The 21,937-nt window shown below is 37.6% G+C and overlaps 6 protein-coding genes across 11 annotated transcripts; 3 read left to right on the forward strand and 3 right to left on the reverse strand.

The window, feature by feature from the left end:
- Positions 1-2,617: 2,617 nt before the first annotated feature.
- Positions 2,618-4,029, reverse strand: LOC111793218. The gene is made up of 2 exons (XM_023675000.1): positions 3,302-4,029; positions 2,618-3,148 (listed from the first exon to the last, which is right to left on the reverse strand). Exons 1-2 carry the CDS (start codon positions 3,732-3,734, stop codon positions 2,925-2,927), a joined length of 657 nt encoding a protein of 218 aa, XP_023530768.1. The 5' UTR covers positions 3,735-4,029; the 3' UTR covers positions 2,618-2,924.
- LOC111793219 lies at positions 2,625-9,900 on the forward strand. Of its 4 annotated transcripts, XR_002814893.1 has the most exons (6): positions 2,868-2,949; positions 4,709-4,828; positions 4,919-4,994; positions 6,562-6,801; positions 8,728-8,864; positions 9,176-9,900. XR_002814893.1 is itself a non-coding variant. In XM_023675002.1 (5 exons), the coding sequence occupies exons 1-4, from the start codon at positions 2,651-2,653 to the stop codon at positions 6,619-6,621; spliced, it is 555 nt and encodes a 184-aa protein (XP_023530770.1). In that variant the 5' UTR covers positions 2,625-2,650; the 3' UTR covers positions 6,622-6,801; positions 8,728-9,900. The 4 variants fall into 4 exon arrangements, 2 of the variants coding, with proteins under 2 accessions (XP_023530770.1, XP_023530769.1); XM_023675002.1 differs by having other exon boundaries at positions 2,625-2,949; positions 8,728-9,900; XM_023675001.1 differs by lacking the exons at positions 8,728-8,864; positions 9,176-9,900 and adding an exon at positions 8,102-8,186 and having other exon boundaries at positions 2,625-2,949; positions 4,904-4,994.
- On the reverse strand, positions 6,926-9,876 carry LOC111793215 (protein LATERAL ORGAN BOUNDARIES-like). Of its 2 annotated transcripts, none has more exons than XM_023674995.1 (2): positions 9,540-9,876; positions 6,926-8,501 (listed from the first exon to the last, which is right to left on the reverse strand). In XM_023674995.1, exons 1-2 carry the CDS (start codon positions 9,854-9,856, stop codon positions 7,928-7,930), a joined length of 891 nt encoding a protein of 296 aa, XP_023530763.1. In that variant the 5' UTR covers positions 9,857-9,876; the 3' UTR covers positions 6,926-7,927. The 2 variants fall into 2 exon arrangements, with proteins under 2 accessions (XP_023530763.1, XP_023530764.1); XM_023674996.1 differs by having other exon boundaries at positions 6,926-8,497; positions 9,540-9,657.
- Positions 9,901-11,534: 1,634 nt separating the features above from the next.
- Positions 11,535-12,826, forward strand: LOC111793216. Its single transcript, XM_023674997.1, has one exon. It carries the CDS (start codon positions 11,760-11,762, stop codon positions 12,558-12,560), a length of 801 nt encoding a protein of 266 aa, XP_023530765.1. The 5' UTR covers positions 11,535-11,759; the 3' UTR covers positions 12,561-12,826.
- A 299-nt stretch (positions 12,827-13,125) lies between these two features.
- LOC111793206 (histone deacetylase 6-like) lies at positions 13,126-16,302 on the reverse strand. Its single transcript, XM_023674983.1, has 6 exons — positions 15,646-16,302; positions 14,928-15,368; positions 14,700-14,842; positions 14,406-14,493; positions 14,165-14,292; positions 13,126-13,469 (listed from the first exon to the last, which is right to left on the reverse strand). The coding sequence occupies exons 1-6, from the start codon at positions 16,186-16,188 to the stop codon at positions 13,415-13,417; spliced, it is 1,398 nt and encodes a 465-aa protein (XP_023530751.1). The 5' UTR covers positions 16,189-16,302; the 3' UTR covers positions 13,126-13,414.
- Positions 16,303-19,080: 2,778 nt separating this feature from the next.
- Positions 19,081-20,813, forward strand: LOC111793210 (myb-related protein 308-like). Of its 2 annotated transcripts, none has more exons than XM_023674989.1 (3): positions 19,081-19,282; positions 19,465-19,594; positions 19,677-20,813. In XM_023674989.1, the coding sequence occupies exons 1-3, from the start codon at positions 19,150-19,152 to the stop codon at positions 20,443-20,445; spliced, it is 1,032 nt and encodes a 343-aa protein (XP_023530757.1). In that variant the 5' UTR covers positions 19,081-19,149; the 3' UTR covers positions 20,446-20,813. The 2 variants fall into 2 exon arrangements, with proteins under 2 accessions (XP_023530757.1, XP_023530758.1); XM_023674990.1 differs by lacking the exon at positions 19,081-19,282 and adding an exon at positions 19,331-19,373.
- The last annotated feature ends 1,124 nt before the right edge of the window (positions 20,814-21,937 follow it).

A 21,937-nucleotide genomic window follows, 5' to 3' on the forward strand; every position in this document is an offset into this window, starting at 1 on the left:
TTCATTAATATAATTATTTTTTAAAATAAATTATTCTTCTGAATATAGGACTCCAAATCCCTTGCCCTACGTTTTCTTTTATCCATAATAGCCCAGATTCTGGGCCTTCCGATGGGCCCAGTTTCAACCCGTAATTGGAGCCCAGTGACACAATCGCACTTTCGAAGGCAGCGGACTAGCGATTGTGCGGCACGCACTTTCCAGCGACAAGTGAGTTAAGCCAATTTGTTCTTGCGTCGCCTACGGCCAAGCGACGTACGGTCGAGCCTCTAGCCTCGGTTTTAAAAGAAGGTTTTAGAAAACGAGGAGAGAGCGAGATTTTTGAAAGAGAGATTTTAGAAAGAGACGTTATATAAGCAAGCAAGAGAAAGATAACAACGGCTTAGCATATANCGTGTGTCACAGTGTGGCCTAAGTGAGCCCTGTGGCCTAAGTGAGCTACCCTGTGGCACATACGTGTGTCACAGTGTGGGCGAGCGTGCCGAGACGAGTGTCTCGGGCGACTTCCTTTGAAATGGGTTTTTGAAGGACAGTACCGGACGGCACGGGTGTGCCGGTATTGCGCCCTAGCCCGCGTGTTGGAGGTTGCTACATACACCCGCTATCCGGTACGGTATCCGTAAATGACTCGGCATGGGCACGGGAGGGCCTATGCCTCGATAGAACCCGGATGGATGGATGTTCGGGAAGTCCCGATGAGATGAACGACACGCGGGCCCATTCTCGATGGCACGACTGAACGAGTTATGATGGCCGACGACATCCCGAGACTCGGGATGGCGTCAAGACATATGGACCCCGTCGATGGGGATCGAGATGGCAAGATGAGATGCGACGTTGTATTGAGAGACCTTGGCCCGAGTAGAGGCAAGGTCGAGCCGAACGAGTTGGCCTAGCATAGAGGCAAGTCGGATGTGTCGCAGATGATTGGACATACACGCACAGGCGGCGTGTGTGGTTGGACAAGCTTGGATTCCGCACAAGCGATGTTCGATTGGCGAAGACAAACCTCGCCTAAGGTCCGACGAAGCCACAAAGCCGGGGCGAAAAATATATATGGGGCTTAATTCCCCTTAAGGCTGGTCGTGAGCGTGTATAGATCACGACGCCGCACGGTCAAGAAAATAGGACCGTGACACCCAGCTCATGTTCAAACCTGCAATGCCATTGGATATGTCGCCTCAAAAGCTGTACAGCCCAACGGTTATTTTAATGCCTTTGCCTCGTGGGACAACTTGTCTTCAAGGTACTCACTGTAACACCCTTAATTGGGGGGCGCATGGGAAAGTTGGAGCCATCGTGGGCCAATTCATCTCCCAAATTCTTGTGAACATAGATTTTTCGTTTAGCTGGTTAAGCTTATGTCGTTTACTGACCGTGTGACCTAGTAGGTCTTTTAGGATAGTGTTTTAGAATCAGGACTAGTGATATGCATTGTGTAAGGAGTGGAAGTGAATAATCGGTTGGGGTCCACTCTCTTAAACCCATTATAAGACAAGGGATCATACAGGTGTATAAGCCCGAACTAGGTAACACGCTGACCAAGTTTAAGGGCTCAAGACCCGAAACATAGGTCCTTAGGACCAAGTTCTATAGAATCAACTCTATACTTAATCTTTATGTTAAAGTTCAGATTATGGTACCTATTGTTAAAGTCCAGATTATGGTACCTTAGCCTCAGCCATGGACACTATAAATAACCTACAAGTAGGCGGTAGACTGTTTACGGAATATTTTACATGTTTTTCAAGTAATTAGGTTAGTCTCACACTATGTTGTAAGGAATCGTAGACGATTGCAGAGTCAAAAAATATGGAATCTAGATCCTGAATATGGATCGAAGGACTTAAGGTTTGCGCTCAAGATCTCAGGTGGAAAAATTACAAAGGAGGCGAAGAGTCATATATATATATATATATATATATATAAAAAGAGGGTAAAATAAGAATAACAAAATCTTATTTAAAAAATGATTTACCATATTTATAAATAAAACCTAGTTTGCAATTCACTATAATCACCCAAAACTAAACGACTTTTGGCGCGAAGCCTCAATGCCCTTACTCGAGGCATCCATTTTGGCGATTTCAGTACGTTTCTTCTCTCATGATGGTCGATAAAATACAACCAGCGACGCAAGCAATGTCGAACGCGATGCATCCTTCGACGGCCGAGAGCTAGCTTTGGTAGTTTCATTTTCCTCCAGCGATTTGTTTTGCAGATCTGGTGAAACGAAGGTGAGTTTGGTTTAGACTAAATGTCCAAAATAACTATTGCGATGCTATTTACGGATGGATTTTATCATTCATGTTAACTGCGATTAGAGTGCATATGATTCAGATGACATTAGCATAAGTTGAAGCATTTCTCCTATTGATCCTAAGAATTAAGTTGGCCTCATAAATTTTTGCACGAAGAGAAATATGATTCATATGTTACAAGGTTGGGCACCAAAATTGATTCGTGGACGATATTGGTAGAGCCATAGTCTCACATTTCTTGTTCAGATCTTATAAGTACATAGTCATTATTGTTCTATAAGTTAGATTTTCTTGTGTGATAGATTGTTGATATTGAGTAGAACTTGACCAATAGTTATCATCATATTGTAAATTTGAATCGAAAGAGATTAATCTATCACTAAATTTCAATGAGAACATTTGATGCGCCATTTTTTCTTCCTGTCAGGATAAGCCTCTTTTTTCTCATTGTTTTTGGAACTTTCTCAACATTGCAGTCTATAGACCAAAAAAGTTTACCTATTGGACCATCCCAACGGAATGATTATGAAAATAACAGTTGGGTTGAAATTAAGGGTGGGGGTGCAAAAGTAACAGCTTCCTGGATGCATTTGCTTCTAGCAACACTTTCAATTGGCTTTTCATTGGAACTTCTGTTTTCGTGCTCCTTACTTCACTGGCAGGCTACTTACAAACGCAGCTATGGAAGGTTTCTATCTGTTTTTCCTTCTTACTGGTCATAATTCTTAAGCTTTGCCTCAGTATGTCAATTTCTGTGTCTCTCTTATATTTTTCTTGCTCCATTGAAGCCACTTGTTCTTTGAGGGCCTTTATGGTCTCCTCCTTTGCTAGCAATTCCGTTTGTAGTGCTTCTGTTCTCTCATTCGCTCCCCAGTACAATCCATCTCCTATCAAAGCAAGTATTGAGCGCCTGTTAGTGATCGAAAATCCAAATCTGCTCGACTAATCTTAAATTCTCAACTTGAACATAGTTTAACTAGTTAAGATATATATATAGACTACAAAATTTAGAAACAAAAGGAAATTTACAATAGGCATACCATTATGTGTTCTCTGAATTAGGTCATCGAGCTCAATTTTGATAGCGTGATAAAGTTGCTTCCATTTCTCAATGGCTTCATCTCTGCGTGCTCTTTCCTGTTGTATCTGCTCAAAGATGGTATTTGGAGTTCTTTCAATCTCCCATTCTGTTGCAGTCTTCTCTCCAAAATTTCCCTCTTCAATCTCTGTCATCCTCTCTTTTACCTTCTTCCTCAACATCTTCACCTCCTCTCTGAGTTTCTTCTTCTCTGTTTTCCAATCTGCTTCCTTAAATGCAAACATCACCATGTCCTTTTCATGGGCTTTGACCTCTTTATCCATCTCAGACATTACTCCTCTCACTTCCTCCCTAAGCAGCCTTATCTTTTCTTTCAATCCTCCAACATCATCATCACAAATATTGCTCCCACCCTTGCTTGAGCACACACCCATCTTAGTGAAGCCTTTGCTTCTTCAGCCTTTCTGGGTTGCCGAGTTTGTTTTCAAGCTGGTCTTATAGATAGAAATTGAGGGACAAAGATGTGTTTGATGTGAACTCTGTCCAAAAGCTCTTCCATAAGAGAGCTGCATTTGAGGTATCTATATTGGCTTCGCTTATCCCCTGCTCTTACTTAGCTAGCTCTCTCAGAGTTAATGATTAGTGGAAATGTCTATGAGACTCGTGAACGGCTGTCACTGTATGATTTTATACATGAAAAAACAGGGAGATTTGACCTGTGACCCCATTGGAATTAAGAATCTGATATGTGTTAACTCACATGAGAAAGTTTTACAAAAAACTTAATCACGCTCATATTATTTGGTAACTTTAGGTAGATTTCTGGCACTTTTTAAGAGGGCCTACAAGCTTTGAAACTTGGAAAAAGTATTAATAGTGGTGTTGTACTTGGACATTTTTTCTTTTCTTTTTATTTTTAATTCTTTCTACGCTTATTGCATGACAGGTAAGTTTCTCTTGTCCACACATATCATAGCCGATGGACACTTCGTTTGAACTTTTTCTTATGTTTATTTTAGCAAAATTCAATTTATTAAGTTATTATATCGTCGTATGCTCTCTTCGTTAAAGATTCGAGTCTCCACTTTAACGTATCATTGAACTTGAAAGAAATAACTAGAATTTCTTTTAGTTTAGACGATTCTTCAGAAAAAAAAAAAAAAAAAAAAAAAAAAAAAAAAAAAAAAAAAAAAANTTGCTCACACTTTTAGCAACTGGAAAATTCTGCGTTACCAACCTCTGCACCAAATGGGAATGAGTTGTAAAAGAATAGATTGGTTTAATGGTTAATACTAAACACAGTAACTTAGAGTAGAATGGGCATACATTTCTGAGGCGAAATAACGACAAATTTGAATTGGGATGGTTACCGACAAACCATAAAAGATTAGGTTTAATTTTGTCATAGGATTCCTTGGCTGAAAACGATTGCACTGATGGTGAGCTGGAACCAAACTTCCACTCAAGAATGCATTTTGAGCTTCTTTCCGGCGACCTGCTGTGATGGCTACGTGTTTGCCTTAAACTGGTAAGAGTAAATTTCTTAGTTTCAAAATTGTTTCATTTTCAACCGGACCCATAAATTCTTAAAGTAATTAATTAGTTCATTTTGGCGTAGCGATGAGGGCTGTGGTGGCCAACTTACAGTGACAAAAAGAAAAAGTGAATGGTGCCCCCCGTCGCACAAACAACAGGTACTTGCTCATTATAATTGTTCTTGTTAGTTAATGCCTTACACCCATGTGATACTAAATTCTAAGACGAATAAATATTTTGTATATGAGATTTGATTTTGATATATATATATATATATATTTGTGTGTATATTATATATTTCTTGTGTGGGTGTGAATCGAGATTATGAAAGGTGAGATAGAGGTCTATGTGTATCCACCTCTATCCTTAGCTTCAGAGTATCACAATTTGGTAGGACTTAAGAGACTTGCCTTTTTTTTCTAAGTTCAATAATTACGCATGGAATCGATAGTATTATACGGTTTGAAAAACTATCTACATTTATTATTTGTTAGAAAAAAATTAATTATAATATGAGATAAAAAATAAAATAGTATAAATGTTCTTTAAAAGGATTAAGTCTACCATAGTATTAGAAATTTTTTAAAATTAAATCGTGAATGTTTGAGACAGTAACAAGTATCTTATTCATGACTGAGGAATATTCATCTCCCTTTCATTCGGAAGATTTTAGAGCTTATATACTATTTTCTAAGGTGGATGTACTTTTTGGAAGTTGCTGAAAAAGTTTGACTTTTAAAGCAGTGTAGATTATGATGTGATATTAAGTGTAAGGAGAAATTAAGAACAATCTTTGATAGTCATTTTGGAAGCGTCTAAAAGTTATTTTTTTTTAATCAATAGTTTTATACGCTTTATTTATTATTAAACATAATGATTAGTTAACCTTATCTTATTGAAAAATGATGTGATAGATTATCTAAATGTATATATATATACATATATACATTAATTGAACCGTATCAGGGTATGTATACCGATGATGTAGATAAAATAGCTACACATTATGTCTTTGTATATACTAATATTTATAATATGATTCTAAAAAAAAAAAAGTTCTTCGTTATATTAATCATTATTTGTCTCTAAATACATGGATATCAACATGGTTCATATGCACACTGACACAATAGTTATTACATATTTTATTTGACAAAAGTGAGAGCCTTAAATGATAGAAGATGTAGTTAGATTTGGACGTGTGAAACAAAATTTCACCAAATTTTAAAATTGAAAAAAATTGAAAATTAAGTGGGAATCTGGATTAAAACCCCATAAATATGGGAAAATGTGAGCCATTTTGTTACAGAGCTCTTAATTACAATTTTCCTTAATGATGGAAGGAACAAGAGGCCCAATGGTTAGCCCAAAATGGCTACTTCTTTGGGCTCAATATCTTTTAAGTTTGTATAAAAGAATATTGAAAATGATAGTATAATATATATGTATTAGTTCTTGCACAATCTCAAATTAAGAGTTGTTTAGTGTTAATAATACCATTTTTTGTTGTAGTTTGATTCTTTTTAGTCATATACTAATAATCAATACGATCCATTACACATTTCCTAATTTGGAATTGGGAAAAGTTGAGATAAAACAAAAAAATATTGGGAAAAAGATGAAGAAGAATTGTTGTGGTGGGGTCAAAAATAGAGGGAAAGGGAGGGTCTGGTGATATTTGTCCTTATATGATGAAAGGCTTATGAAGTTTCTGCCAAATTTCAGCTTCTGTTTACTTCTTCACCACGTCTCTCCCCATCTGTCTGCAGACTACAAGATTATTAAGATTACTACAGTTTCACTCACAAATCCCAAACCCCAAACTTCTGAACCCAAACAGTGCCCTTTTCTTCACACTTCAAAATCAAATACTATACTCCTTAGAAGAAAAACATCTCGGACGATGGAGTATGAACAAATTAGGGCTCTTCTCCGGAACCCAGAAAGCCATTCAGAGAGGAATCAGTAAGGCTTTCTTTTTTTTTTTTTTTTTTTTTTTTTTTTTTTTTTTTNATTTTGCTTCATTTGTTAGTATTATTTTCATGAATCCCATGCAGAAACAAAGTTTCATTAATATACAAACAAAAAAGAAAACTCTGATCAGCCCGAGGATAAAACATAATAATAAAGAACAAAACAGAAAGTACAGAAGGAAGATAAGCTTTTACTGTGAATATGAGTAGTGTAGGGTTTTTACTGCAAAGTCTGGGACTTGTGATGGGGAGATGAAAACAGTAAAAAGGTAGGTGAAGAAATTGAAATATAAAAAGAAACTGAAAACCCCATCCACGGGAAATTTCTTTTTCTTTTTCTTTTTCTTTTCAAAATGGCCCTTTCAAATCCTTCCTTTCACAACCCTCCTTCAGTTTTCAAAACTTTGCCATAACATAGAGGCTCATTTGTTAGGTGGCAAAGGTTGGGGCTGCTTCAAGCATTTCTCTTTATAGGTCTTTTGCTCAATCAAATAAATAGCTAAAAACCTTATCATTTAGCTAAAATTGTTATTGACATTTGACAATTACAAAAGAAAAGCTTACCTGGTCCTCTCAAAAGAAAGTAGAAAGAAAAGGAAGGGGAGAATATTACATAGGGTTAAAAATAGGACGACTAAGCTACACATAGATGCATATATATATATATATATATATATGAATATATAAATACATGAGGCTAAGAGAATCTGCTTTTTTAAGAACACTCAACAAACATGAGATAAAAATATTGTTTTTTTTTTTCCTTTTCTTTTCATTTATTCTTAAGCATAAACAATTGCAATACAAAATTATTGATACAATAATAAGCTAAAAGAGCTCTCTAGAAAATGAACCTCACACGATAATAAACATTAATGTTGCTAGCTTCATGCAAAGCAACCTTATTTACGCCCTCATAATTTAAAACATAAACTCATTCGAAATTGCTTAGGATTTTAAATGGACAAATTTTGGGATTTTAGAAACCAAATCATCTAGCTAGAAAAACCCATCATATATATATATATATATATATATATGGGGAAGTGACTTACGAGAGAAGAGAGAAGTTTTTCACTCAACCCTAAAAGGGTTGAGAGGTTTTGGAAAAGCTATCTTCAAATATTGTCATCCCTTCCTCCTTCATTGATGTTATTTCCAGAAGAGTTTTCATTCCAAGGAAGTGGATAGCCCATAGGGAAAGCAGGAGGATGTTGATTATAATATCCACTTGATGACCCTTCATTCCCAAGAATTCTTGTATGATACTGATCCAAAGCCCTCGGGCGTAGGTCGGGGATTGGCTGAACCACATGACTCGCTCCGCCATCAGGGATCTCGTTGCATGCGTACCGAATTAGGTCGACATTCGCAGCGTCGAGTTCCTTTTGGAGCCTATGGATTTGCCTTTGGAGGAAGGAGATGGCTCCAATGCAACCGTAGACCGGGTCTCGGACTCGAGCCTCGGCCTCGTAGGCAAGAGAATTCACTGCATCCTCTCTTTGGTGAGGCAGAAGCTCATTGAGCAGCTTTGTGACATTGCTTGCCCCAAAGATCTTGTGGACATTGGCAAACTTTTGAGGCTCTTCTGGTGGGAAATAAGGAGCAAAAATGCAATCTGGCATGCATTTTCTTCTCAAGAACTTGCAAGCAGCACATGGAGAGTTGTAACAACTTGATGATGCCATCTTCCTTAACCAAATCAAAGTAAGAACATCAATACCAATAATCATTGCTGTCTTTCTGCGTTCTTTAATCAAAACATCTTCAAAGCCTTTGCTTCTTTTGTTTATATTTCATTCTATGTGTGAAGAGTAAATAAAAGTAAAGGAATTTCTAGAACAAGTCAGATGAAATTCAGAAGAAAGTAATTGAGAATTTTTGGTAGCTGATCCCCAAGTTTCATTTATGTGCGCAGAATCAAAGATCCAAACCTTCTATCTGTCTGTCACGCGCGTGCGCACTCACACAAAACTCTCCCATGGACAGACACTCGTACAACTCCCTAATCAAATTTGCAGACAAACATCTTCTGCTATATCTGCCTATTTGCAGGTATATATATATACATATATATATATTTTTACTGTTCTTCACATCTTCAACCCTAACTAGATATTCTCGAGATTAGAGGTTCAAATACAATCATTATAAAAGAAATAGTTAGATTCGTTCGATTAGACCCTAATTTGTTTTCCAAGAATGAATTATGATTCATTCTTCTTCCATTACCTAGATTTTTACAACTCATTGACCCCATAAGTTATATTATCACTGGATTTTTTTTGAAGCAGCTGGTTGCATATACTGTCTATATTTTTATTTTTTCCTTTTCTCTCTCTTTCTGATCTTTTTTATTTTCAAAGTGTAAACTGAGAAGAAAGCAGAAGGTTGCGTGCAGCTACAAAGAAAGGCTTCACATTTCTGCAATCAGGTGAAGAAGATGAGACATGACCGATGAACAAAGTAAAGTCATCAATATATATATATAATAACACAATGGACAAGAAAGAAAGAGCCCTAAATAAGCTCTACCTAGCCAATGTTCGTCAAAGGGTCTAGATTAATTTCTCTGTTTAGCCTTTTTCTTACCTATGGGGATAATATATATATATATATATAATAATATAAAAAATAGAGCTACATAAACTTACCTCTGTTGTGTGATCTAGGTCATTTCCTTTTCCTTAGAATCAATTAAAAACAACAAAAAAAGGAAGTCCCTTTTACCTTTCCAGAGAGAGAGAGAGAGAGAGAGAGATAGAGATATAAAACCCTTCTTCCTTTCCCTTTGATAAACCAAAGTTATGAGTCACAGAGCTCTGCAAAGCTGTGATGGAGCTGAAGCAAAACCCTAGGTGGAGAAAGAAGATGAAGAAAGAAAGAGAGAGATAGAGAAATTTAGGGTTGCATTGAGTGGAGGAAAGATGGGAAAGAGTATATTTAGTGGATGGGAAGAAGCAGCAGGGAGAAGAGAATGGAGGCAAAAGACAAGGATAATAATAAATGGTGGGTACACTAACTAAAGAATGACTATGACCCTGCATCCAATAATATTATCAGATATGTGGGATTGTCTCCCTTTTTTTTATTCCTCTTTCTTTTATTCTCATGCACTCCATTACACTCATAGCTACCATTTTATGTGTATTTTCAGTACTCCTATACATTCCCCTCTCTTCATATCTATTCTCAATTCATAGACATACCCTCTCTTGGACCAAAAATGATTGTTTATACAGCGTTCCGAGTACGAGTGAGAGTGAAAATACTCCATCTTTACCTGAATTTTAGGTTAAGACTGAGTTTTTAGTTAGAATATCATATGCCTCTTGTTTGTGTTTTTTATATGATGATCCATCATGAAATTGTAACTGGGTTTTGAATTTTCTCCTTGGCTTGGCGTGATTATTGTAAACAGTCCCACGCAATCGACATTGTTCATTGGATTCGGGAGAAACTACTTCATTTATCGTTGTGTTAGTTCAAGTAGAATTCGACTAATTAAGACATTTATGCTCGATTAAGAGATTAGAAGTACAAATCTTCACCATTTTGGTGGGTGTTGTTAAGGAAATGAAGATCATGTTAGAATTAGGTTAGGGTTTTAGGGCGATGTGGGTGTCCAGGCGGGCTCTCCTGGAAAAGTGTAGTAGAGGGAGGTGGGTTTGTAGAACTGATGAGTGAGAGTGGCAGAGGCTGTGGGGTCTCTTTTATTTTTCTTTCTTTCTAATGTTCACTTCAATATTGAAAAATATATGTGGATGGGTTAGGGTTACTCCCTTTCTTTCATGCCTTCCAATTATTTGAATGGTCTCGGCCCCGTAAACAGTTTGACGTGTTCATTCAATACTCGAGTTCATATTTTAAGACAAATTCTTGTTTACGATATAGATTGAGGTGATTTTAGATTGACAGATGGATCGTACAATTCTAAGTTTCTTTTTTTGTTTTTTCATAAATTTTCTATCGAGCAAGTCTAACATGGGAATTATTATTACAAAATAATATTATATTTTAATTAAGGTTGATTAGGTTTAATGTAAATCTTAATCATATTGCTTTATGGCTCCGAAGTAATGAGTTGTCTGTATGTGGATCCCATTGAATAGTTGATATTTTGAAGGAGAGTCATCGGGCTTAACCTAGTTTTAAAAAGAGACCCTAATGGCTAATGCTAGGCAAGTAAGCCCAAAGTTATATATGAGTGTAGGCCCAATGAGGGCCCACCAGACAAGATTCTGATTCTTATTCCATGGAGGAACCTAATCATCCATCTATTACTCCTATATGTTCTTTGACAGATAGGCAATAAGCCCTTTTGTAAAGTTCTATCTTTTTCGTGAGAATTTTGCAACCGGTAGCGTTTTTTTTTAGTTCAACAATACAAGTCGTGGGAGTTTAAATTTTTGACATTTTAGTTAGTTGATTATATAAGGCCTCTCGATGTCTACCGAACGAGATAGGAGGATGAAAAGTCTTCTTCCTATTTCAATCTCGATCTCTACAAGAAATTTCATTTATTTTTTTTTATGATAATTGGAGGTATTAAAACTCAAATCAACATGAATTTTCTCTATTTTTTAATAAAAGTTTTGAAAAACTAATGTAAGCAATGCATTTAATTCAAACTAGCCCATTCATTATTAAGGATTAAGAGAAGTGAATGAGAGTGGAAAGTTGACGAGAGATTACAGAAAAAGGCATTTGAATGCTACATCAACTTACTTGTGAAAGATAACATCTTTAATCAAAACGGAACGTGACTGCCATTAATTAACACTATGTGCTCACTTTGAACATGAGGCCACACCGCTCTCATTCATTCAACTCACAGTTCTATACCAATTTGTGTTCACAATTCAAGATATCTTCAAAACAAACAAAGAAAAAAAATATGGAAAAAAAGTAAATGAAGAGTCGGATCATACCTCCAAGTTTTGATCCAAAATGAAGGAGTTATCCTTCTTTCTCTTCAAGAACTCTCTGGCTGCAAAGATGAGAAAAGGCTTTAGAACTTTCTGCAATGGCGACGGCTCCACCTCCACGCTCAACCAACACAAAACCAACCAGGATCCCTTCCCTGCCTCGCCCGACATGCCCTGCACACAAAACCAACCAACCTTGGAGGAGATGATTCTTCAGCTGGAGCTGGAGGAGGAGACGGCAAGAAGGACTAAACTCTGCAACTACGATGAGATGCGAGGCAGAATGTCGTGCGTAAACAACTCGGATATCTTACGATCTGCACGGAATGCCTTGAATCAGTACCCTCGGTTTTCCCTCGATGGAAAGGATGCAATGTATCGATCTTCATTTAGGGATGCTGCTGAAAAGGGTGGGAGGAAATCAGTTTGCTGTGAGTATGCTCTCAGAGGGAGAATTCATGAGAACGAGTTCAATTTGACGTTAGAAACAGCCTTGCGGTTGCCATCGACGATAGCTGGAGAGAGTGTCGTGTGGCGCAAACCAGGAGTTGTAGCCAAGTTGATGGGTCTCGAGGCGATGCCGACGCCGGTGAATGCTGAATATGGCGCAGCGAAGTTGAGCTCTATTTTGAAGAAACAGAGTCTAAGGAAGAGAGCTGGTTATAAGAGGCATGAAAAGGAGAGGAGATTTTGCATGGACTATTCGGGTTCTGATGGCACTATAACTGGCAGGCTAAGCTCTTGCAGTTCAAACAATGGGCGCTATATTGTGAAGCCAATTGCGACAGAATCAGCAGCATGGAAAGCCAGGCATTTTCTATAGGTCTTCACTTTTTTATCTTACTTTCTTTTTCCCTCCTTTCATTACATGTCCTCCAAATAAAGGCTAAGATACAGATGGGACGGATATTGAATAGAAGAACAGTGGTAGCATCTCCAAGGCTAGCCAGAAAACACCTATAATTTCAAGGAATCTTGCAGAGCCTTTTGCCAATGTTTTACCTTATTCTTAGTAGCTCTAGTTTCTTTACATCACTGAATCATGATCCATAGTGACCAAGACAAAGTTTCAAGTTTTTCTTTGCCCCCAACTTAAAATCTAAGCTAACCACTCCTAGTTTTGGGTTGAGGTCGAGTCGGGTCAGTCGGTGTGTCTATCATGTGGACACCAGCACAGCTAGGTTCAATGATGTTGGTGAGGTGAGATGGAGTGTTGTGCAAGGTAAGGCTGCTGTTTGAAAAGGGCGATTAGTGTTGAGCACTGCAGACGTTGGCAAGGGGACAACATAACAGCAAAGTAGGCAATAATGTCGAAAAAACACACATGCAGCAAAGTAGGCATAATCATTCAGCAAATGTACGCAGTTAAAGTGTATGGTGATGAGAACTTTTAATTATGAACAGTATATTTCATAAACACCAGAGAATAACACCAAGTTTTTATGAACTCCAAAATATTTGTACAAAAGTCTCCGATGTAAATGCCCTTGATTCCTGTTTACGTATTCCTTGTGTACAAATTCTAAATTTCATGTCGAGAAAATAATATTATCGGTATGTTCCAATGCCTAATCAAAAGACAAAACCCAGGCTTTAAGAACTATGACTTGATCCTAAGTGTCTCTTACGAAACTGGTGAGACTTCTAGGTCGTCGAGAAATCTACACATAGTATTTGTCAACGAGGTTGATGGTCCATGTTCTTATCTTCCTCCATACCATCTACTTCGTCCCTGCATCACGTGTACTGATATTCAGATATTAAAGCTAAGTTCTTTGCAAAAATTGAAAAGCCTCAATATAGCACAAGATATATGCAGTACACAACAAGATATATGTAGTACACCATCTTTAGAATTTAATATAAGTGTTGAGACACGCTCATTGTGAGATCCCACATTGATTGGAGAGGAGCACGAAGCATTCTTTACAAGGGTGTGGAAACTTCTCCCTAGTATATGCGTTTTAAAAACCTTTCGGGAAGCCCAAAGAGAACAATATCTGCTAACGGTGGACTTTGGCTATTAAAAATGGTATCAGAGCCAAACAATGAGCGATGTGCCAGTAAGGAGGCTACGCCCCGAAAGAAGGTGAACACGAGGCGGTGTGCCAGGGCCCTGAAAGGGGTGGGGATTGGAGGTCCCATATCGATTGGAGAAGGGAACAAGTGCCAGCGAGGACGCTGGGCCACGAAGGGGGGTGGATTGTGAGATCCCGCGTTGGTTGGGGAGGAGAAAGAAACATTCTTTATAAGGGTGTGGAAACCTCACCCTAGTAAACACGTTTTAAAAACTTTGAGGAGAAGCCCAAAGAGGACAATATCTGCTAGCGGTGGGCTTAGGCTATTATACTCATCCTCTCCAGCAACAGTAAAATAGTGCAAGAAAGTAAAATAGTGCAAGAAAGTAAATAGAGCTTAAGCCTTTACCTCGTCAGATTATTTACACCAGGCCCTTCACTGTTATTTGGTCGCTTTCTGTTTTCTTCAGCATCAGAATCATAATCCTCACCATTCCAGATGCGGCGTTTGGGTCTACGTTCCATGTTCTCTTCCACCTGACATCCAAAGAAACCAGCATGAATCTCAAGAGAGAAAAAGAAAGTACAAAAGAAAAACAGAAATTATGAAGCAATGTGCAGGGTAAAGTATGGTTCAGGTTGTTTGTCACCTCTTCTGGAACTTCGGAGGAAGGAGTCATCTGGAAAGGTACACTGGGGGCATGTGGGAGTCTAGAGAGTTGCTCCAGCAGGGTGTTCCTAGAATAAGTGATACAGGAGGCAACTTATCTATATTAAAATTTTCAGTAAGACAGCACAAAAGCATACAAGTTCTTAATATATAAAATGAATGAGCAAGAAGTGATCTATTCTCGTAAATACGGGTTATCCGTTGCTCACACTATTTCTGCCAACACGATGTTCATATGAAAGAAGCATCAAACCAACACAAAGTCACAAGTCACCTTATCTTTTCCATGTCTTTAGGGGAATTTAGATTCTCCATGTTGGATGGTTCTATATGAAGAGTATAATCAGGTCCAAAATACTCGAAATACTCGTTGTAAGGCAATTTGTTGTCTGGTTCAACTCCAACAGCAACTGCTGTCTGCTGACACAAAACCCCCCACTCGTAACGAAGTATCTTAACCACAAGAATGTAAAATTAAACACACAAGGAAGACCAGACAGACCTCGTAACACCAACAGCGAGCAACATTGCGGATAGTATATCCTCCTCCGCCTAACACCATTAAAGGAACGTTAAACGATCTCAAGAAACGAAGACAATCTGCATGGCCCTTCACAGATAAGTTGAAGCACCCCAACCTATCACCAGCTAATGAATCAGCTCCACATTGGAGTACAACCGCATCAGGCTGATACACCTCCATAACTTTTTGAATGAGTGGCCTAAACAGACCACGGAAACTGTCATCATCCATTCCATCATTTAGGGGGACATTAAGGGCATAGTTTTTACCAGACCCTACTCCAACATCCTTAATGTGCCCTGTCCCAGGAAAGAAATCCCCAAATTTATGAAAGGAGACCGTCATTACTCTGTCAGTAGTATAAAATGCCTCCTCCACGCCATCACCATGATGGACGTCAATGTCAATGTATAGTACACGCTGCAAAATTATATTTAGCAACTTAGAAAGTGGAAGCACAGCTGAGGCTAGCTAAAGCTTTAACAGGACGATCTTATGCGTTGGTCAAAAATATTGAAGAGAAAAAAAAAATTCAGTCGGCCAAATCACAACAAGTCCCTCATTGCTAAACAATCAATCATACTCGAAGTGCAAGAAAATAAACTAAAAAAACTCAAAATTTGGAAAAATATATAACTCGAAGAACTAAGTATCCAGCACAGTTGGCCAAAACTAAAGCTTAAGAGAACACAATTACCTTGTGATACTTCAGCAGCTCAAGGATGCCCAATACAATATCATTAACGTAACAGAAACCGGAGGCCTCAGACTTCTTAGCGTGATGAAGCCCACCAGCCCAATTGATAGCAATATCAGCATCGCCACGATTGAGCTTGACGGCAGCACCAATGGAGCCGCCAGCAGAGGCCTGGCAGAAGCCGAATAAGCCATCAAAAACAGGGCAGTCCTCACCAACATTAAAGCGCTTGAGATAGCGAGAGAAGGAGTGATCTGACAGCGTTTCGGGTGACACGGAGGCGAGGAAATCGACATAGTCATCGGAGTGGAATCTCTGGATATCCTCCGTACCGGCAGGGTAAGGCCGGTTGATCTCCATCCGACGGTGGAGGCCGTAGTGAACGATGAGGTTATGGGCCATGCGAATACGGTGAGGTTTCATCGGATGACCTTGGCCGTAATAGTAATCACCAATTGTGGGCTCATAGAAGTAGGTCACTCGACGTTTCCGGCCGTCAGGACCTGAAGGAAGTGAAGCGCCGCCGTAAGTATCATCCGCCATAGCCACCCTCTCTTCGCCGCCGCCCGGTCGACGACTCCACTTGCGGATTGAAGAAAAGTGAAAACACAGAGAATTAAGACGAAGAACCTGCAACAACAACCAACAGCAGATTGAATTCAGCGAAAACTCGGACAACAGGCGTGAGTAAACCAGTTTAAATATGGGCCGATCAATACGTTCAAAGCCTCAAAATCGGCCCAAACTGTAGCCCATGATTCCTAATGCATAATAGACTAATGGGCCTTCAACGAGAAGGCCCACAAATAAAGAAACTCATAAGGCCCATATCAAGTTTGGGCTGGGCTGAAACAAGAAGTCAAATTTGGGCCCCCTGAAAAGTTGGAGCTTCAAGAGTTTGAACCAGCGTGAGATATATTAGGATTTTTATTTTATTTTATTTTTTGTTTGGGGAAAAAGCTTTTATAGTGATTTGAAAATGAAGGCAAAGTAATTTAAAGCCTCCACTTTGATTGGAAAATGTGGGGATTAGTTACACCCTAAAAGCCCAATACATTCTTTACCTATTTTTTAAGTTACCTCGCTCCAATTATATGATAAGATATATAAATTACATGCTTTTTTAAATTATGAAAATAAAAATAAATTAAAAATTAAAACGATGTTCAATTCCTTCTAGAACATTTTTAAAGTTTTCTCGGGCAAAATCAAAATTGTCCAAAATAAAAAAAATTAAAGGAAAAAGGGTTACTGATTAAAATTATGCTAAAGGGTTTTCAAAATCATGATATACTTTTCCTGATTGGTACAGCTTTTAATTATATGAAATGATTAATTTAATTTTAATCAAATTTAAATTTTATATTCTTTATATTTATTTTATTTAAAGGAAAATATACACATTAAATAACCACCAAATTAATTTTTGTAAGCAACTTTCTTTTTCCCTTTTTAAAAATTAAAAACATCAAGCTTTGGGATACGGACGGATAATTTTATAATAAATGATTTCTCGTAAATCTGTAAAAGAAATTAAAAAAAATTATTGAAACAATTAATGCTGGAATATAATGTACGTGTACATAACATTTATATTCCGACATGTTATTTTTCACGTGTGAACCACGATTTTCGTGGCCCCATAATCACTGCGTTTATTTATTGAGGGGAGAAAAATATATGCTATATAATTCTAATTTTGGAAAATAAAATCTTTCAACTCTCTTCACTTTATTTATTTATTTATTAATATTTAGGTGCGTAATTAATTTATATATTGTTATTTTATCCAAAAACAAAACAAATCCTAACTTTTCTGTATGATTATATTAATATAAGATGAGTGAAGGAGGCAATAGATAATGGGCAGAATACAATCACGTATTTGTGATCGTTGGATGAGGGTCAAAGTCGAAAGTCGTATGAAAGGAGAGAGGACGATTGGAGTAAAATATTGGTAGTGATGTAGTAGCGGAGCAGGGAATGATTGCTATCGAAAAGACCGACAGAAAATGTAGAGAGCAGGGCGGCCGTACACGAGTGGTGGGCTGCGATTCGTGAAGGAAGAGAGATAAGATTTATCTTTTAATTAATTTTCTCTCTTCCACGTGGCAGTCTCAGAGACCATCACCAGACCTCCAACCAATCATTGAGTTTGAAGCTTCGTTGTAATTTCTTGTACCACCAGGTGTTCAGCCATCTATTGCTCCGTATTGTTTGCCACGTGTATTAGTGGGTCCCTACTTTTTTTTCTCCAAGCGAATAGGTAAAAGTAATTTTATTTATTTTCCGGAATGTAATATTTTTGTAAGAGATGTATGTATGTTATAATTGAAGAAATTGCAAATAATAATAATAAAAGTGGAAAATGATTAATGGATATTAAATGTTAGAAGTCAAAATTGAAAAATAGAGGAGGGTGGGCCCAGGATCGATTGATGTAATAGTGTCGGTCGGCTCCATTTCATAATTAATAATTTATATAGTTTTAAATTTATTCTTAAAAAAATAATTTAACAAAAAAACATGTTTTTTAAAATTGTTTTCACTGCTAATATTAGCTGGCACGCATTGAGTCACTGACGACTCGTGTTTGGCTTCGTGGCTCGTTTTTCTGGCTTCCCTTTTGCTATTTCATCTTTGACTATCGGACGACATGTCGGCTGGTCGTGATTAGAAGAAAGAGGGAAAATGATTTTATTTTTCTAATATTAAAATACTGATTATGATTTCAAATATACGGTAATTTATGAACTTATATATTTATTTCATTTTCATCCTCTATTTTTAAATAATAATTTATTTTTCAATTATTAATACTTTAACATAACCACATAAAATATGTATAGTTTATAATTTCAAAAATAAAACTTTCTACCAATAATTTATTAAAGTGTTAGTAACAAAGTGTTTTTTTACAAAGTTCGAGATAAATAATATTAAATTTATTCATCATGACGTTTTTTCTATTAAAAAATAGTTTATTTTCCAATAAGTTCATCTAACTAAAATAAACTACATCAAGAAATTAGCCGACATTGTTTGGTTTGACCCGTTATATATAGTTATCAGCGTCACAGTTTTAAGACGTTTACGTTAGGGAGAGAGTTTCAGAACCTACAAGATCTGACATAGTATTAGAGATTATGATTTGTTAGAGATTAGAAGAATGATTAAATGATTAAAATAATAATTATGATTTATGAATGAGTTGATATGTAAGAAAGGAAAGGAAGTGAGAAATGTGGAACAAAGAAGGGCAGAATTGCGTAAAACCCACTTGATTGCTTTTTGTTTGAGTGGTTAACTTAAAGTGTAAGTATGATTAAGAATGGTAAGTATGATTAGAGTGGAGTGATTTGGGCAACTCCTAATCCAAAAACATGTAAACAAAATATATAACTTCAAATCAAATTCCACATCCCTGACTTAGAACCCACTGCCACTCTCCCTCTGTACACCTCCAAATTCCTCTGTTTTTCCTTTTGCTTTTTTCGCTTTCTGATGGGACGCAATTCTTGTTGCTTGAAGTCTAAACTCCGCAAAGGCCTCTGGTCGCCCGAGGAAGATGAAAAGCTCTTCAATTACATTGCCACTTTCGGCGTCGGCTGCTGGAGCTCTGTCCCTAAGCTCGCTGGTACGTCCTGCTTTCATCTCCTCAGAACAGACCAAAACTTGAACCCTTTAAAGCTTTTCTCTCTAATTTGGGTTTGTTCGTATTTTGAGAAGTAATATAAAACTCCTTGCTTTGGGTTTCTTTGGTTCTTCCATTTCTGGGTTTTGATCGGTTTTTCTTACTGTTTGATTGATTTTTTGCAGGGTTGGAAAGGTGTGGGAAGAGTTGTAGGCTGAGATGGATAAACTATTTGAGGCCTGATTTGAAGAGAGGGATGTTTTCACAGCAAGAGGAGGATCTCATTATCAGTCTCCATGAAGTTTTAGGCAACAGGTGCATAAGAATTTCGAATCACGCACCAAAATGGATCTTTCCGCCTCTGTTTTTTGAACCTTTTTATGTGGGATTTTTGCAGGTGGGCTCAGATTGCAGCTCAATTACCAGGAAGAACAGACAATGAGATTAAGAACTTTTGGAATTCATGTCTGAAAAAGAAGCTGATGAAGCAAGGAATCGACCCGGCAACCCACAAGCCATTGGAGGAGAATATGGAAGGCATGCAAGATCAGAAGCCAAGAATGGGAGCAGCGCCTCATCATCTTCATGGGAATATCTCCAACCTCACCATTTCTTCAAATGATTCAAATCATCACTACAAACAAATAGAAGACTCATCGCACCACTTTGTAAACAAGATTGAATTCGACTCTCTCAGCTCATACTTTGGTGCTCCAATTCAACACCAGTCCAGCATCAGATCATGTGACCAAAACTTTTTGTACTCAAGTTCAAGTTTTGGGATGCCAAGTTATTCGAGTTCTGAACATGGGAACACGTCAAGAACAGATTTTTCAGAGAATTCAGCATCTGGGTTGAGCTCATTCTTCATGAATGAAGTGAAAGAGAGCTCAAGCAATAGCTCGGTGGTGAGCAACTATTCAGGGTTCCATGGGAAGCTGAACAATGGGGGATATTCATGGGAAGCTGAGAACAAACTGGAGAGTTTGTTTCAGTTTCAGACAAATGAAGTGAAAAACATGGAATTGATGAAGGGAAGTTCTTCAAGGGAAGAAACAAAGATGATTCAAACTCAAAATAACTCGTCAAATTTTGGAAGCTATCCCTTAATGTCAATGTCAGAAAACGCAGGAGGAGGGAGCTTTGGAGTGTTCCATCAGATATGAAATGTAAATTCTTCCACCAGAGATTGCATTTCAGTATTTTTTTTTTTTTTTTTTAATTTTTGTTAACAGTGAGATTGTTGATAGTGAAAGAGGGTTTCCCATAGAGAGGCTTGAAATGAAATGGCATTTGATGTGATTGAATGAGTGAAAAGAAAACTAAACCATATCGCTTATGCTTCATCTTGTTGTAATAAGAATGAATGTAAGCGATAATGGGTTGTTTTCCATTCCATACAAACAGTATGTGTTAGTTAGTTGTGGAATGTTGATGGGCATGAATTAGGAGTATTGAGGCCCTCCAAAAAGGTGTAATACTTGGTTTGTATTGTATGATCCATTATTGGAGAGAGGGAGGAGATTCTGCTGTACGTTTCGTTTTGATTTTCTGGGTACACTACAGACACCTGCTGCTACGACAATTAAAAGTAAGAGAGAGAGAGAGAGAGAGAGAGAGAGAAAGAGTATGTTTTAACTCTGTATGTAAGCGTAACAGAGCTCCATTGTTGATTTTGTGTCAATTTTGTTGGGGTTTGTTGGTTCAGTGGATCATAATAAGATGAACAACAATTGTTTCTACGAATCCTTAAAGGAAGTGAATTGGATATGATGGTATTATTATGGGTTGTGATTCGTTGAATGAAGAGAGAAAAAATGGGTGGGAAGAAAAGGCAGAACCAACCGCAGGTACAATTTGGGTTGGACAAGATGGAACTGCTAATTCTTCTTTTCAATAATAACCAATCAAATCAAACCGACCCCCACCCTCCCTCTCTTTTCAACACACACACACACACACACAACTTTTGCTACGTCATATGAATGATTGATATGTTTTTCTTTCAAATTTTAATTTTTTGAAGGTCAACTGAAATACAAGATTAGAAGCAAAATCATTACATATAAGAATCATATGCTCTGCTAAACTGTTTTTCATGTAAGCCTTTTTAAAGTTTGGTCCCGAAACAAAGAGTCTTCAAAAAGGTTTCTCTGCCAATTTGGTCAAATTCATCCATCCAACCACCCAATTCGATGCGAACTTTTTTGGGTAATAAATTAAGTGTGCCGACAAGAAGATAGTCTAAATATGAGTCAGTAAGGAAAGGCACTAAAAGAGAGAGTTCTATTTGACAGTGACTTTAACTTACAGTGATGGTGTCCTTAACTTTAGGGAAAAGCCTCTGCCTTTTCCGGCCTTCTTATCTTATATGTAAAGCTTCACAAAGTTTCAAGGACTGTTAAATCAAATTGTTTGCTGTAATCAAGGAGCCACTGATTACGCAACAAATATAATGATGGAGGTGTGTGTGTGTGTGGCTGGCTGGCTGGCTGCTCCTTCAAATTCCCCTGAAAGTTAAATGGCAAAGTTGAAGAAAAGTTACACCATCCATCCTAATTAAGATTTGACTTTAATTGACGAGGCAAAGGATGCCTGCTGTGCCCTTGCTTGAACAATCATGGAGATCAAAGAAAAGTAAAGAAAATCCTGAGTGAT

Source organism: Cucurbita pepo, chromosome LG04, assembly GCF_002806865.2.
Source record: "Cucurbita pepo subsp. pepo cultivar mu-cu-16 chromosome LG04, ASM280686v2, whole genome shotgun sequence".
Lineage (NCBI taxonomy): Eukaryota > Viridiplantae > Streptophyta > Magnoliopsida > Cucurbitales > Cucurbitaceae > Cucurbita > Cucurbita pepo.

What these genes read in the sequence shown, in the direction of transcription:
- LOC111793218 (XM_023675000.1), bottom strand. Translation starts at nt 3,734, where the DNA reads ATGGGTGTGTGCTCAAGCAAGGGTGGGAGCAATATTTGTGATGATGAT. An exon ending in AATTCAGAGAACACATAATG is followed by an intron (nt 3,149 to 3,301) that starts GTATGCCTATTG and finishes TTGCTTTGATAG; the next exon opens with GAGATGGATTGTACTGGGGA.
- LOC111793206 (XM_023674983.1), bottom strand. Translation starts at nt 16,188, where the DNA reads ATGGCGGATGATACTTACGGCGGCGCTTCACTTCCTTCAGGTCCTGAC. An exon ending in AGCTGCTGAAGTATCACAAG is followed by an intron (nt 15,369 to 15,645) that starts GTAATTGTGTTC and finishes ATAATTTTGCAG; the next exon opens with CGTGTACTATACATTGACAT. An exon ending in CCTCCGAAGTTCCAGAAGAG is followed by an intron (nt 14,293 to 14,405) that starts GTGACAAACAAC and finishes TTTGGATGTCAG; the next exon opens with GTGGAAGAGAACATGGAACG.
- LOC111793215 (XM_023674995.1), bottom strand. Translation starts at nt 9,856, where the DNA reads ATGCAGGGTCATAGTCATTCTTTAGTTAGTGTACCCACCATTTATTAT. An exon ending in CTCTCTCTCTCTCTGGAAAG is followed by an intron (nt 8,502 to 9,539) that starts GTAAAAGGGACT and finishes GATTTGGTTAAG; the next exon opens with GAAGATGGCATCATCAAGTT.
- LOC111793216 (XM_023674997.1), top strand. Translation starts at nt 11,760, where the DNA reads ATGAAGGAGTTATCCTTCTTTCTCTTCAAGAACTCTCTGGCTGCAAAG.
- LOC111793210 (XM_023674989.1), top strand. Translation starts at nt 19,150, where the DNA reads ATGGGACGCAATTCTTGTTGCTTGAAGTCTAAACTCCGCAAAGGCCTC. An exon ending in CTCTGTCCCTAAGCTCGCTG is followed by an intron (nt 19,283 to 19,464) that starts GTACGTCCTGCT and finishes GATTTTTTGCAG; the next exon opens with GGTTGGAAAGGTGTGGGAAG. An exon ending in CATGAAGTTTTAGGCAACAG is followed by an intron (nt 19,595 to 19,676) that starts GTGCATAAGAAT and finishes GGATTTTTGCAG; the next exon opens with GTGGGCTCAGATTGCAGCTC.
- LOC111793219 (XM_023675001.1), top strand. Translation starts at nt 2,651, where the DNA reads ATGAGAACATTTGATGCGCCATTTTTTCTTCCTGTCAGGATAAGCCTC. An exon ending in TACAAACGCAGCTATGGAAG is followed by an intron (nt 2,950 to 4,708) that starts GTTTCTATCTGT and finishes ATTTTGTCATAG; the next exon opens with GATTCCTTGGCTGAAAACGA. An exon ending in TACGTGTTTGCCTTAAACTG is followed by an intron (nt 4,829 to 4,903) that starts GTAAGAGTAAAT and finishes GTAATTAATTAG; the next exon opens with TTCATTTTGGCGTAGCGATG.